Source organism: Puntigrus tetrazona, chromosome 21, assembly GCF_018831695.1.
Source record: "Puntigrus tetrazona isolate hp1 chromosome 21, ASM1883169v1, whole genome shotgun sequence".
Classification (NCBI taxonomy): Eukaryota; Metazoa; Chordata; class Actinopteri; order Cypriniformes; family Cyprinidae; genus Puntigrus; species Puntigrus tetrazona.
This window is the reverse complement of record NC_056719.1, coordinates 9907539-9921987: the sequence shown is the minus strand read 5'-3', so window position 1 is coordinate 9921987 and position 14449 is coordinate 9907539. Positions and strand designations below refer to the sequence as shown.

The window sequence follows — 14449 nt, the reverse complement described above, 5'->3', positions numbered from 1 at the left end:
ATACACTTCGAATTGAATTATTCTTTGCAAGCTACAGCGGTGCCTGGGACTTTGTCTTTTTTAACAATATAATTTAGATGTGCACCAGCCGTAACCTTTTATGTGTGTATCTTCAATATGATATTTATTGAAATACATTATTATTAACTGCTGCTGACTATGGGGTTTAATTCACAGGAGCAGTAGACAAAATGCCCACTAGGTGGAGTTAGGGGATCATTTAATGTCTGTTTCGGCTGCGGTATTAACTGGAAATTAATTATATGTGTGAAACTTACTGCAATAATCAATAACGGTTTTAGGTACAGCAGCCCAGTGAGTATGACAGAGAGTCCTGGGCTCTGAATGATGAAGAGAGATTGAAAGCGGTACCTGTGCTCCACGGTCAAGGGAACAAGCTCTTCAAACAGGGCCGATACGAGGACGCCACCCTGAAATATAAGGAAGCCATTATGTGTATCAAGAACGTGCAGACAAAGGTAAAAAAAATACACCCATTTTGCATACATTCATTAGTTTAAAAATGACTGTATTCTGAGAAAAATATCTTTTGATTATTTTGCTCATGAAAGGATTGAACAACATTCCCACTATTGTAATATTAAAGGGATAGCTCACCTAAAAATGTAAATTCTACTGCCATGAATGTGTGTTGTAGACCGACACATAAGAGGAAAAGTATGTGCACAAAAAAAACCTAACCGCTACTTGATTATTTTAATTATATTCTTACTACATTTCTGGGCATTAAATGTGTCAGTGGTCCCTGTTTATATTAGGTGGCGTTAACTATCATCCCCTTACCGTGCACTTATTGTGTACATACACGTTTTTACATTGTATTGATATTTTAAAAAACAAAAATACCTATATGTAATTACATCTGTTAACAATTAAAATACACTGTTGATCCCATTCCTTACACCTAAACCCATTCTTAAACATACACGTACCATCAAACCTGTCCCTAACCTTATCTGTATACCAAAAGTGTTTTGCATTATAATGTGAGCACAATTATTTTTTGATATAAGTACATAGTAGTTAAGGCCACCTAATATAAAGTGTAACCATGTCAGTTGTGTTGCTGTCTATGGGAGGGTCAGAGAGCTCTTGGATTTCATCAAGAATATTAATTTGTGTTCACAAAGATGAACAAAGGTCTTACAAGTTTGGAACGACAAGTAATCAATGTTTTCATTTTGGGGTGAACAATCCCTTTACTCAAGTATGACATGTCTCATTTAATTGAAATCAAATGTCTGTTTCTTCAGGAAAAGGCATGGGAAGCTCCTTGGCTGAGACTGGAGAAGATGGCCAACACGCTCACTTTAAACTACTGTCAGTGTCTGCTGCGCATGGAGGAGTACTATGAGGTCATCGAACACACAACCGACATCGTCAACCAGCACCCTGGCGAGTAACAGAAAATCATCGGTTCTCCAACCAATTACACACAATAACAAATGACAACAGAAGTTTGTCTGGTTTTGTGAGATCATTGTGTTACACCTGTTGTCATCTGTTGGTCAGAGCTTGGTTTTAACTGAACATTTGGAGATTGTTGGGTCTTTATGTACTGTAATTGGTGAAATCCTGAAGTGAAATGCACCAGTTGACAGCATTCTCTGTATCTGCAGGGGCAATGAAAGCCTTCTATCTGCGTGGAAAAGCTCACATGGAGGTGTGGAATGAAGTTGAGGCCAGAGATGATTTCATGAGAGTCCTGGATCTGGACCCAGGCATGAAAAAGACAATCAAGAAAGACCTTGCGGTTCTCAAAATGAGAATGGAGTTAAAAAATGAAGAGGACAGACTGAAGTACAAGGGCATGTTCACAAAAATGGCGAGAGAGCAAGAGTCTCTTGAGCTGGAGAATCCAGATCAAGAGATTCCAGAGCAAACATCTCCAGAACAAGAAACATCTAAAGAAAAACAGAGTCCAGGGGAAGCACCGGTAGAGCAAACGGGTGAAGAACAAAATAATTCAACACAAACATCTCCTGAGAAAATAACTTCAGCACAGGAAGTTACACAAGAAGTTGTTTCACAAGAAGAAACATCTACTGATCTATCAAGTTTTGATCATGAGATACCAGAACAATCAACTACTCAGAATGTGACTCCAGAACAATCTACACCAGAAGAAGCTACTCCTGAACAATTAGAAGCAGCACAAACATTTCTGGAGCAATTAGCTTCTGAAGAAACATCACCAGAACATACTCCAGAGCCAACCTATCCAGAACAAGCAGACCCAGATCTTGTATCTTTAGAACAAATTACTCCATCTGAAATGACACCAGAAAACACCACTCAATGAGTCTTAATCATAAAAATATTAGATGTGGGGTAAAGTTGAACCCTTTTGAATTTTACTTCTGAAATGCTTTGTTGCTTCTCTTCATTCTACATTATAATGTAAAATTTAACATATTGTGACTGTAGCTTTGCCAGATCATCCAATAAAATAGTACTCAATTAATTGCTATGTTGTGGTGGATAACCGAATCATATTTAATTAATCTGCAGCATTTGATAAAATCTCAAAACATCATACATATAAAAACTCATCTTATTTGCCAAATTTTACTGCTATTTTTGTGCATTGCATCTCAGACTTTAATCAATTCATGAGCCCAGTTTGGGAAACCCTAATACACCTATGCAATCACCGAATTGATTTATACCCTGAGGTTTATGAATCAGCTTACAATGATATGTGTTCAGGAACAGTCTGAATCAATGTCATTGCATCATAAGATATTATTATAAAGGGATTCCCTCGCGATTCTGTCTACAGCGTCCTCATGTAACCATACCTGCCGTTGAGGGAGAGGGACACATAGAAATTTAAACACCATCCGCTAGATAGACTAAAGAAAATTAATAATACATTTTAATTAAAAAACATACAGTATAGGTGCTTGAGTCTCACGTACTTTTTCCAAACATTTTATTCCGCAAAATACATAAACTACGTTCTCTTCCTCAGCGTATGCTCAATCTAAACACTTCAACCTCTTACTAATCGGCAATAACCAGATATAAAGAAAATAAGCGCGAGCGATGCTTGTTTATAGAATGTTTTAAAAGGCGAGCAAACACACAGGGAGGTATTGCAGCATCCCCAGGGGAAGAAAAATGGGAGTATTACATAGAAAGTCCTGCAGGACCAGCGTACCTCCATCATTGATGCAGAGGAAGTGAGAGAGGAACATCACTGCACTTACTGCCGCTGTGCAACTACTTTAACCTTCTGTTCTTCTGCGGCAATATCACAAAGGCACCTGCTTTTTCATTTTTACACGGGAAACTGTTTTTCCAACGCCCTTTAAGACGTTTGGGTAATGCCGCCGAGGAAACGCTGAAGTCCAGAGGAGTCGCGTCTCTGTGGTTTAGTTGAGTGTGTGGGCAGAGAAGATTGTCTTCCGATCTGGATTGAACTGAGCGGAACTGAATCCATTAAACACGATCACACAGAGAGGATGACCATATCGACATGGGAGGATAAAGTCACAACGCCTCTTTGACTTGTTTTAATTAGTTGAAAAATCGCTAAAAAAAAAAATCCGGACTTATTCATTCGATGCTGAAAGTCATTTTACCCTTATAAATAAAATCAAACGCGTTATTTTAAGGTGTAAAACTAAATCGTAAACAATGGGAAATTAGCATCGCCCGACAACTTTGATTATATTTCACATTCGCAAAAAGGAGTGTTTTTTTTTTCCTTTCATAAACATTAACTTTGGATTTCCACAATGGCAATAAACACAGATACGGAGTTTGCGAAATCGAATCTGGGGGAGAGCGGCGGAACGCAACCAGCCGAGACGGAGAAACTCCTCGTGACCACCGAGCCCACCGGGGTGAAGACCTCCAGCTCCTTCACGGTCAGTGTCGGGGCCGACAAGGCTCTCGACGGGGATCAGAACGGCCACAGTCTGCCGCTGAGATCCGGATCAGCGGGGCAGCTCGGCTCGGCTCCTCTCTCCCCGTCCAGAGTCAGCCTGAGCCGCACTTCATCGACCGGCAATGCCGCCCAAGAGCAGCAGAAACCCAAAGACTATCTCATACTGGTCATTTTTTCCTGCTTTTGTCCCGTGTGGCCACTAAGCATCGTTGCGTTGGTCTATTCAATTATGGTGAGTTTCACTAAGTTAAAATTGAAATAATTCAAGTCTGGGTGTTGTTTCCTAATCCAGACCATCAGTCCCACATTGCATGGTAAATGTTTCTGTATGGCACGAAATTTATCTTAAAGTCCAACACAAACCTCTTTTGTGTCCATAAACACTGTCTATCTGTTGTATGGCAAGCTGCTTACGGGTATTCCTTAAAAACTACCAATAGCTAGTACTTTAAAGTTAAATCAACTAGAAAGTTTGTAATCACTATACGCTATCTTCTTTTAAATTTACAGACAACAATTCATTAGATTCTGTCATTTATTCAGTACTAATTTAACTATTGAGCAAACCATTTTCTTAGTATAATCTACTTTATACTTTATACTAGACTAGTGTGCATTGTATTTCTGTTCTATCTATCTGTTATTAGTAGCATTTTTTAATTTAATGATTAAAACAAGTAATTTATATACGGTAAAAAGCTATCATAGCTAGTGAGTGTCTTAAAACATAGTGTCTTAAAATACTATGTTGATATCTAAATCACAGACCACCATAGAATTCGATGCCTTCTTAACCGATGACAATCGGAGGAAGCGAATAAGCAAGGTAGCAATGAATTAGTACAGTAAAAATGCAAACAGTAGTAGTCACCATATCGATACTGTGTATAATACTAGTCACTAACAGCTGGGTTACTTGTTGACTTTAAAAAACAATGAAATACATTTTTTTTAATTTTTAATAGCACTAGTTTCCTAGCGAGAGTAATTGCTAAAATGACTTGCCATACTCATGCAAATCATATGCAAAAGCACAGGAGCTGCATTGAGAGAGCAGAGCACAAATCCACTGACAGGTGTGATTTACAGCCCTGCATATGCTCGCGGTAAATGGACCTGACTGCGTGCTGGGGAGCTATTCGCCAGAAAATTGGTGCAGACTACTTCCATCGCGCATCAAGCACCCACACAGCACAAACTCTAGGGACTGTGGAGCAAAACAGTAAATTAGGAAGCATAAATATGGTGCAAAGTGTTCTTGAAAAGCAAGAAAATGAAAGCAAGCCTAATTGTTATTTTTGAACGTCCTTTTGGTTCAGACAGGTGAGGCTGCCAAGGCAATAGAAACTTATATAAATTTATCCCCCCCAAAAAACATACCAATTAATCTTTATCTCCTTCCACATAACTTAGAGGTTCATAGAGTAAAAGTGCACATATATATCGGGTGTGGTACCGTTTATCTGTATATAATGAAGATGGACAAGACAGGACAAGGCATGTGAATGCGTTTTATAGATGTTGGCATTTCTTATTTTTTCTTTTCCCTCTTGAAAGGATACCCTTGTTAGCAGATAACAGTATGCACTGTTTTTCTAATCAGAGACGAGTGCTTTTGTTCACTTTTTCATCTTCAGCAGCGCACAACCTCAGCAGGATACAAATGAGACTTTCCAGCCGAGTCACAGGAGAGCAGCTTTTAAACACATCATTTCAGTAAATTTAATAAGACACAGTCAAATTCAGCCTTAAGTGAATTTTAAACCATTGTGTGCTCGGTGCTCATTACAACTTGCAAGTGTTTCAGTGGGACATGCACTACTGGAGAAACACAAATTAGAGCATTAAATTCTCATCAGTGGAAAGGCACCACACAAACGTGCTCCGGTTTCTTGTAAAGATCAAAATCCCATATAGATTTACAGTACAGATCACAGAATGATCCCCGCTGTGCCCCTATCAAAAGCCATCCCACTCGATGCCCTTCACGGAGCCTATGTGTCAAGACAGATTGAATAATTAAGAGTCCTTGATGCTCCTCACAAACCCGATCCAGGTCGAGTTTTTGAGGCTGTATTGAAAGCTACCAAACACCTGCACTACTGACCACACTCATGCAAATAGTGTCTCCCAGCCTCGTTCGTCCACACAAATACAAATATCCCCTTTATCCATGTCAGCAATGACAGCTGAAACCGCACCTGACTATACAACAGAGGCCAAGAGCGATCAATTTAGCTTTCGAACCTGCTGTAAGGACCCCTCCGCATCATAATTCGTAACCTTTTCGGTCAGAAAAAATGAAAAATGTCGTAACTCTTGAGGCTTAAACTAGAAATGCATTCAAAATAATGCTAAATAAAAAAAAAATGTAGAAGTAACACTTGCATATTGCAAATAGGCTGTATAAAGTTCGGATTTTTCATACTTTTTTATTATAAAGTTTATTTACATCTAAAACAGCTACAAAACAACAAGCCACTTAGAAGAGTGAGACACAAAGTCTTGTTATCGTGATTAATCGCATCCAAAATAGGTTTTTGATTACATAATATATGTACATGTGCTGTGTTTATTTATCGTGTATACAGAAATACACACAGTAATATAAAAAAATACATGTATATATACACACGCACGTATATATCTATATAAACAAAAAAATTTATTGTTTGACCGCACTAGTTATATATACTGTTTGATAAAGTTTACTGAGTGCACCACATGTAAATATTAAATATTCTTGTTTAGGGTTAGGGTATTAAAACACAAAAAAGACAAAATAATCTTTATAATAAACAATAATAACTCATATACCACACAGTTGAGTACATAGTACATAAACACACAGTGTGTAGTGCGCCATTTTGGATGCAACTTTAGTGGCCTCCACTGGTTACAAGAGGAAGTCTAAAACAACAAGAACAGGACGCTACAGAAATAGGTTGTATTTGTGATGAAAAGCTACATGAAAATTCCCATTATGGGATCATTTCAACAGACGTTGAAACAGTTCTCAGCTGAGATCTAGAAAGCAATTGTAACCGACAACATCGTAGCAAGGCTATGTAGTTTAGGCATGCATCAGGAACTCTGAAATCAATGGGCTTACAGAGGCAGTACAGTGGCAAATAAGATATTGTGGTAAACTGAAAGGAGTCATTTGGTTTGGCACGGGGAGGCGGGGAGGATTTTATTGGCCAATCTCAGTGCGGTGGGAGGACCAGTAAAGCAGTTACTGCATACGCTGCAGCTTCTGCCGGTGAAATATGGCAAGCAGAGATGCTGAATGGCTTTGTTTCTGTAACAGGAATTTGAGACTGCGATGGGCTGCCATTTTCTGCCTCTCCTGCTTTACAAAAAGCTCATATAGAATAGCTATGGAAAATATTGATGCATTAAACAGCTTGTTGCGTGTCTCTCAAACAAGCACCATACTGTAATATGGTGTCATCACGTTCTCACAATGCTGAGTGAAACATTACATTATGAAAGCAAACAGCCGGTGAGATCGTGTTTCCAGCGCACCTGCTCATGCACTGACAACAAAAGCGTGCTTTTCATGAGCTGCAGAGTCTGGAGACAAATAAATATAAACAAGCTATATAAATGTGCATTTAAAAAAAAAAACTAAAAAGAAAACTGAAAAAATATATGGCAAAGTTAATTCAGATTGACTGATAAAATTTCACTGTACATTCTTAATGTTCATTATTTGGATCTATATTAATGCACTTGCATTTCACACAAGATTCAGTCTAGTAAAAATTGAAAAAAGGTGATCAAAAATAGGTCTTAAATATACATTAAAACTAAAAAACAGGAAAAAGAAAAAAAGCTATTGTTATAAATGCTACATGTGAGTTTAGAAATCAAAACTTTTAATGTGCAATATATATTTAAGAAATACATTAAAGTGATTTTTTTTAATGATATTAAATTATTTGCGTTTTAAAACATTAACTTCAAAACTAAAGTTTTACCAAAAATGTTTTGAAGAATGCAAACAAACAGTTGCTGGTAGCCACTGACTTCAATGGTATTTTGTTCCCCTTGTAGTATGGAAGTCAATGGTTTATAATATCACATTCAACAGTAGAAAGAAACTCATACAGGTTTGGAACAACTTGAGTAAACGATGGCAAACCTTTCATTTTTGGGTAGGCTGTTCTTTTAAAGGAGATCATAAGTTTATTGCCAAAGCTAATCTAAATTTAAATGAAGTGCCTATTAATATATTTGCAGTTTTATACAAATATATATATAAAAAATAATGCGTATAATACAGTTTACAAAATCATAGTTTTGCTTTTGTGATGAAAATAAATTTATTTTGGACTTCGCTGTGCACCATTGTGCAGTTTTTTTTTTTTTTTTTATACAGTCATTCCTCCCTAGCCTCTGGCATGCCTGTTTATAATTAATGGCTCGAGCTTGTGAGGGAAAGCTAAGAGCTCCCGTTCACTCCCAGGCTGCAGCAGGACGCGTCGAGAGGGGGAGGGGAGCGTCCTTGTGTGTTTATGTGACATACAATGAAAGGGAGAGAGTGAAGAGAAAAGGGGGTCATCGAATCTGCCCAGAAGAATTGCCAAAGACTTTTCAGTTCAAGAGAAATATATTAGAGGCCAAAGCTCCTGGGGAATCAGTGTTTTCCATTTGCCGTGTCACGGGACACACCCCTCCTCTACTCGAAAAAGCCGCACGCAGCCCATTACGACCCACTGGCGTTTCTGAGCATTCTCCAAACCGCAGTCAGGCAAAATGCGTCTCAAAACACAAAGAGCCAGAAGCCATTTGCGGGGCTGCATCACGACACGAACTGCACTGTCATCACGCTAAACGAAAGAGATTGAAACGCAAGAAGGGCAGGTGGCATTTTACTACACGGTATCTTCAAAAGACTCTGATTGAAAGCGCTGATACGGCTTTTCGCAGTGATTAGACGTGGGAATCAATAACGTTGTGCTGCTCCAGCCACATATTATACCCCTGCTAGGATGTCAGAGCCGGTCTGCAGTATTTGAACCGAGAGACGATGGGCAGGTCCTGCCTTAAAAGCGCTCTATGATTTTATACGTACGCGAAACAGATACTGCAGTATATTTCAACAAGACAAGGATCTTAAATGTCACTATTGCACGAGTCCCGCAGTTGCCATCAACACCGAGTCTTGACGCGCAAGGAGGGAATATTAAAATACTGTCATTTCTGTATGCATATTTACTACCTTACCTAAGTTCGGGGGAAATAGTTTTTTATGCTTTTATTTATGAGGGATGCATTAAACGGATCAAAAAATGAGAAATCAGATAATCCACAGAAATATGAACTTCTCTTACACATAAATGATATTGATTGCCGTTTCTTGCGCATAACATCAATGTATTGGAATGATTTCTGAAGGATCATGGGACACAGAAGACTGAAATAATGGCTGTTGAAAATTCAGCTTTACTATCACAGGAATATCAAATAAATGAGCCTTGTAGAGCATAAAAAAATACTCAAAAACATACAAAAAGACATAGCCAAACTATTGCGCAGTGCTATACATATTTTATTTGAATATTTTCTGTTATGTCTAATTATAAAATGCTATTTGTTTTACAAGCTTTGTCAGTATTGGATGAAACGTTGAGATTCTGGAAGGGGTATGAGCAGAACTGAATACTGTGGCTCTCAAGGCAACAGGTAAACTGCAGCGTGACATTGAGGAAGCAGAGAGTCCCTGTGGGCGAGGGAAGAGTGTGTGTGTGTGTGTGTGTGTGTGTGATGGGGAAAGCTCTTCAGTTTCTCCAACACAACCAGTTTGATAGAGCTGTAATCCTATCTGCTATTGTCCTTCCGAACGCTCTAAGTGAACGCTGAAGACATGATTAAGAGTATAATGGTTCCACAGTCATCCTTTCAGACTTTGGTGTACATTCATTGCGTATGAATGCGATGAACGTGAAGGCAACTTCCCGCTGTTTAGTACTGTTTGTTTAAGGATTTCTGAGACACATTACGTTTTCCTTTTTTCTATTGCAAGTGTTTTTTTTTTTTTGTATATTTAGATAATTTTCTTTTCTCAACTTGACAAAGATCATCATAAATGGATAGTGCATCAGTTGTTGATCCAAGCAATGCTTTCTACCGTTTAACATAAAAGAAGATACAGTAATTTGAAGTATGTCGGGAAGCACACAACAATGGAGACTTACATTATATGGACGGAATTGTTTTTCTTATGTTACACAGAAATAAGTCAGTCATACAGGTTTGAAACAACATGGGGGTGATTAAATAGTAACAGAATTTTGAATTTTCTTTTGGCAACACCACACTACTATAAACTACTACTATAAACATAGTAGCAGATCATTACAGGAGCTGTCAAGCCCGAAGGTGCTGAACTAAGCGTGACAATATTGACATAAATGTGTGAAGACTGTTAAAAAATTATCACGTCTTATTATAGATGACAATAGATTATATCATGCATCAGCTATAGTTAGTTATTCAAAATGATAACTTACAGCTTGACAGGTAAATTCAGGTCCACTGCCTATCATGGTGATAAAAAAAAAGAAAAAAAGAAATGTTAGCTCATCAGTTCGCCATTATTAACAAAACATGAAGTGTAGAAAATTTAATTGAAATTCTTCAAAATAATAAAATTTATACGGTATCATATATGATTAATCTTGACTGTCTAGAAATAAAAAAAAAAAAATTATATATATATATATATATATATATATATATATACATACACACACACACACACACACACACAATCCTAAAAAAACCCTTAAAATTATTTTATTTCAGCTATATATATATATTGTTCATTTATTATACCTCAATGTACTACAATAAGAAAAACTGAATTTAAAAAAAAGTATAAAATAAACATTAATATGAATGCTCAGGCGCCTCCCACAACTGCTGACTGATTGTATAGAATATGCATATTTCTGCCTTCAGCCAGTTACATGCCGTCTGTCATTTTCTTCATGCTCAAGCAGCTGTACTGATCTTGTAAGAAATCTTGTGTTTGGTAATTGGATTTAAAAGAGAACACAAGAGCCTTAATTTTCTCTCGACAGTCACAGAGGATGGTGGTGAGCACTGAAATGGCTCGCTGTTTTTGACAGGGTAAAAAAAATGGTCGTTTTATACCACCATTAAGAAGTTTTAACCAAAGTATGCTGCAGACATAAAGAATCATACCAACTTGGAAAATCGCCATGATGTCTACTTAAAAAACAAAGCTTAGTCTTTGTCAGTAGCACAAGTTCTGAAGCTTATACTCTCTACAGTACACCCTGCTTAGACAGAAATGCTTTTGGGAATCGTACCGTCCAGATTAAATACAACTGACTTGCTACTGAAGTTCTACTTGCTGCTTCGGGAAGCTGATCAAAGTCCATTCAGCACCTTGGACAGCGGCATCGCTCCCAAGGCTCTGGACTTTCTTTTATGATAATGAGATTACGTCACATCGCAAGACGAAAAACCACGCCGACAAGATGGAGAATGGAATTAGCATTTGAGTGTGGGGAGATTGGTTGGCCACTGTGTCAGAGGCTTTTTCCTGCACAATCTATTGCTTGGTATTGATTTCTTTAATGCAGTCTACTGGAGAGGCTCTCCCTGGGGTACACTGACCATCTAATGGGTGGCTGTGGCATAGGGCTGCACTAATAAGGAAACACGCTTATCAGTTCCTCTCATCCTGTATCCAAATCACTTGAACTATTCACAGACTCACCTCTGACCTTTTCTTCCTAGCATGCTGAATTTCAACCTGAAACCTGAAAAAGAACACACAGCCTATTATAACATATCAAACCGCATATATCTGTAAGGAGAATTGTGACGCACTCGTTTTTTCTTGTTACAGTCCAGAAACAGTCTACAGCAGGGGGATGTTGATGGGGCAAGACGCCTGGGACGCTTGGCTCGCCTGCTTAGCTGTGTGGCCATCATCGTGGGCCTCCTTAGCATCATAATCTATGTGGTCGTTGCAGGTATGTCGCATTACAAGCATTTATTTTATCATCTAGCCACTATTAAACAATGTAAACTGCAAAAAAGAAACTGTTCCGAAAAGTTGTTTCAACTTAAAATTATTAGTTTAGTCAACTTGCTGTTTTAAGTTTAAAATTTAACTTAATTTTAATTTAAGTGACGACTGGAACGTTTTAGTTGACTAAAGTTAGTGGGGCAACAAATTATTTAAAGTTGAAACAGCTAATTTTTTTAACAGTGTAGATGTGCCGCTTCAATATTTGTAGTCAAAATGAATAATTTTTAGTGTTAGTGTGTGTTTTTTTAGTCTTAACTTTTCAAATTATGCCTACTTTATCATGAAATTCAAATAATAAATGATGTTCTTTAATGTGGTGTGACTTGTTGCTGTAATGTAACATGCTGATTTGCTGCTAAAAAATTATTAGTATCATTGGAAAAAGTACCATAAAATTTTTCCTAAAAACTGTGATACTTTGATTTTTTCTTCATGAATAGGACCTTTAAAAGAACAACATTTATTTGAAAAATATTTTGTAACAATGTATCGGTCTTTCTTCAATTTAATTTAATTTCTTAAAGGAAAAAAACCTTAATGAACTTAGAAAGATGCAAAAAAATTCTGGGCCACAAACAATGGAGTGGTTTACATACTATAGCTGATAATAAATACTGTATCTAATAAGCATGTATTTCTATTCTCAAGTGTTGCTGTTATGATTCATCTGCTCTTTTTTTCTGCTCTATCCTCAGTAACTGGATAGGAGGCATAGTAAGAACAAGAAACCCATCTACAGCACTACTGCAAACAAAATAAAAACCTCACCCATGTAATTAAAATAAGATCTTTCTCTTAACAGTAATCCCACATAAGATAAAAGAAACGAAGACTGTAGCAGCAAAATAAGATCTGATTAAATATCAAAAATGCATGCAGTAGGTTAGCATGCTCAGAGAAAAAAACTCCCATATGTTAAAAAGAACAGTAATGGCTTGCATTATGTAAATGAGAAACATTGCTGTTGTGGCAAGAACTCGTCTGAGGATGACACAGAGGACAAGGGGACTTTTTTTTCCTTTTCTTTCTCAAAGATGGTCTATGCCCGGCAAGCTGCATTTTAACCTTATATTACTCCTGGTTGATCTTGCATTTGAAAATTATGCACAGAAATATTTGCAACGTAACTAATAATGTATGTTTTATAAAAAGATTTATATGTGGAGTTTAAGTGACGGGAATGAACTAGGGATGACAAGTCTGTTAGATAAAATCCTTGTCAAGACGCAACAGAAACGGTCATCGGGGTTGGACATTTCATTTCTGTTTATTTATTTTGTATGTTTTGATTATTTAAAAAAAAATGACCAAAATGACCAGAAGCATGCCTGATCCTGTATGTGAACAACTGTCAGCATTTTTCACTACTGTGTTTTTTACCTGTAAGAGTAGTGGGTATTTAAAGAAGGGAATGTACATCAATGTCCAGTGTATCAAATGCTATATTCTTTCAGTGGCACAATGTTCATTCATGGAGAGCTCTGCTCCACTACATGTCCCATGCTAGCATAGATTCTCTCAGAGAGGTAAGACTGAAATGTTACGCATGCCAGCGCTCTCTATCCTTACAAAAACTGCTGGAGCATGGACATTCATCTAGAGGCATGCAACGGCCAGCACCATTCTGTGCCAAGACCTTTATATCAGTATGCTAAACAAATCACAGGACTATTCATCTTTGCCCAGGGTTCCTTCCAGGACAGAATGCCAGTTCCCTGTCATAAATCTCTCGATTTATCCCTTATTAATATGAGATATATATATATATCAACATATTCATAGAAATATTTAGGCATGCCGTGGGTGGACAAAACTTTTTTTTTTTAATCTTCACCCAGAATGAGCTTGCGTGTAAGGGACTTTGCTTTGACACGTCTCACAGTGTTTATTGCGTCTCAGTGAATGCTAATTCCTCGATCTGCTGATATTAAAACGACAACATTACACAATCAGAGGCACAGTGACATAACAGCACTTCTCTGGCTAGTTAGACCAAGCGAAGGTTAAAAGGAAATGTCTATTGACAAGCTTCATTCATACTGAATTAAGTATTTTACTGCCCTGTCATAGAATCCAATGCACTTTATCACTTACTTTATCAATATTTTCACTTTTGTATCCTAAAAGTATACTTTCATGGATAAATCGCCTAAAAATAGACTGTTAGTACCTAAACACCTAAGATGACTGTTTCCTTTACAGGCATTATGCTGTATAATGTACTGTTTTGTGCTTCTCATAATTCTTTTGTTCACTAGAAGCGATTATGTTACTGTGTTGTTCATAAAACCCATTATGCCAATATGAATGAGATGCAAAAATGCTGCTGTGTGTCTTAATACTGTGATTTATTATGTACAAATTTGCATTCTTGTTTCACTTGTATATCTGTTTTTCTATGTTAGGTTACCGTGTACCTTTGCAAGTGTGAAATAAACATTAACATGCATGGTCCACAA

The 14449-nt window shown here is 37.3% G+C and overlaps 2 protein-coding genes and 1 long non-coding RNA gene across 6 annotated transcripts in view; 2 read left to right on the top strand and 1 right to left on the bottom strand.

Annotated features, from left to right (window-relative positions):
* aipl1 (aryl hydrocarbon receptor interacting protein-like 1) overlaps positions 1-2485 on the top strand; it is a 28943-nt gene extending 26458 nt beyond the window's left edge. For all 4 annotated transcript variants that reach the window (XM_043221989.1, XM_043221987.1, XM_043221988.1 and 1 more), the window contains 3 exons: positions 303-479; positions 1275-1416; positions 1641-2485. In XM_043221989.1, coding sequence (XP_043077924.1) covers positions 303-479; positions 1275-1416; positions 1641-2323 — 1002 coding nt within the window. In that variant the 3' untranslated portion in view covers positions 2324-2485. The remainder of the gene's footprint in view (positions 1-302; positions 480-1274; positions 1417-1640) is intronic.
* Positions 296-11810, bottom strand: LOC122326823. Its single transcript, XR_006247513.1, has 3 exons — positions 11673-11810; positions 10435-10463; positions 296-431 (listed from the first exon to the last, which is right to left on the bottom strand). It is a non-coding gene; the product is annotated as an uncharacterized LOC122326823 (long non-coding RNA).
* trarg1a (trafficking regulator of GLUT4 (SLC2A4) 1a) lies at positions 2621-14449 on the top strand. The gene is made up of 3 exons (XM_043221992.1): positions 2621-4148; positions 11805-11931; positions 12686-14449. Exons 1-3 carry the CDS (start codon positions 3765-3767, stop codon positions 12694-12696), a joined length of 522 nt encoding a protein of 173 aa, XP_043077927.1. The 5' UTR covers positions 2621-3764; the 3' UTR covers positions 12697-14449.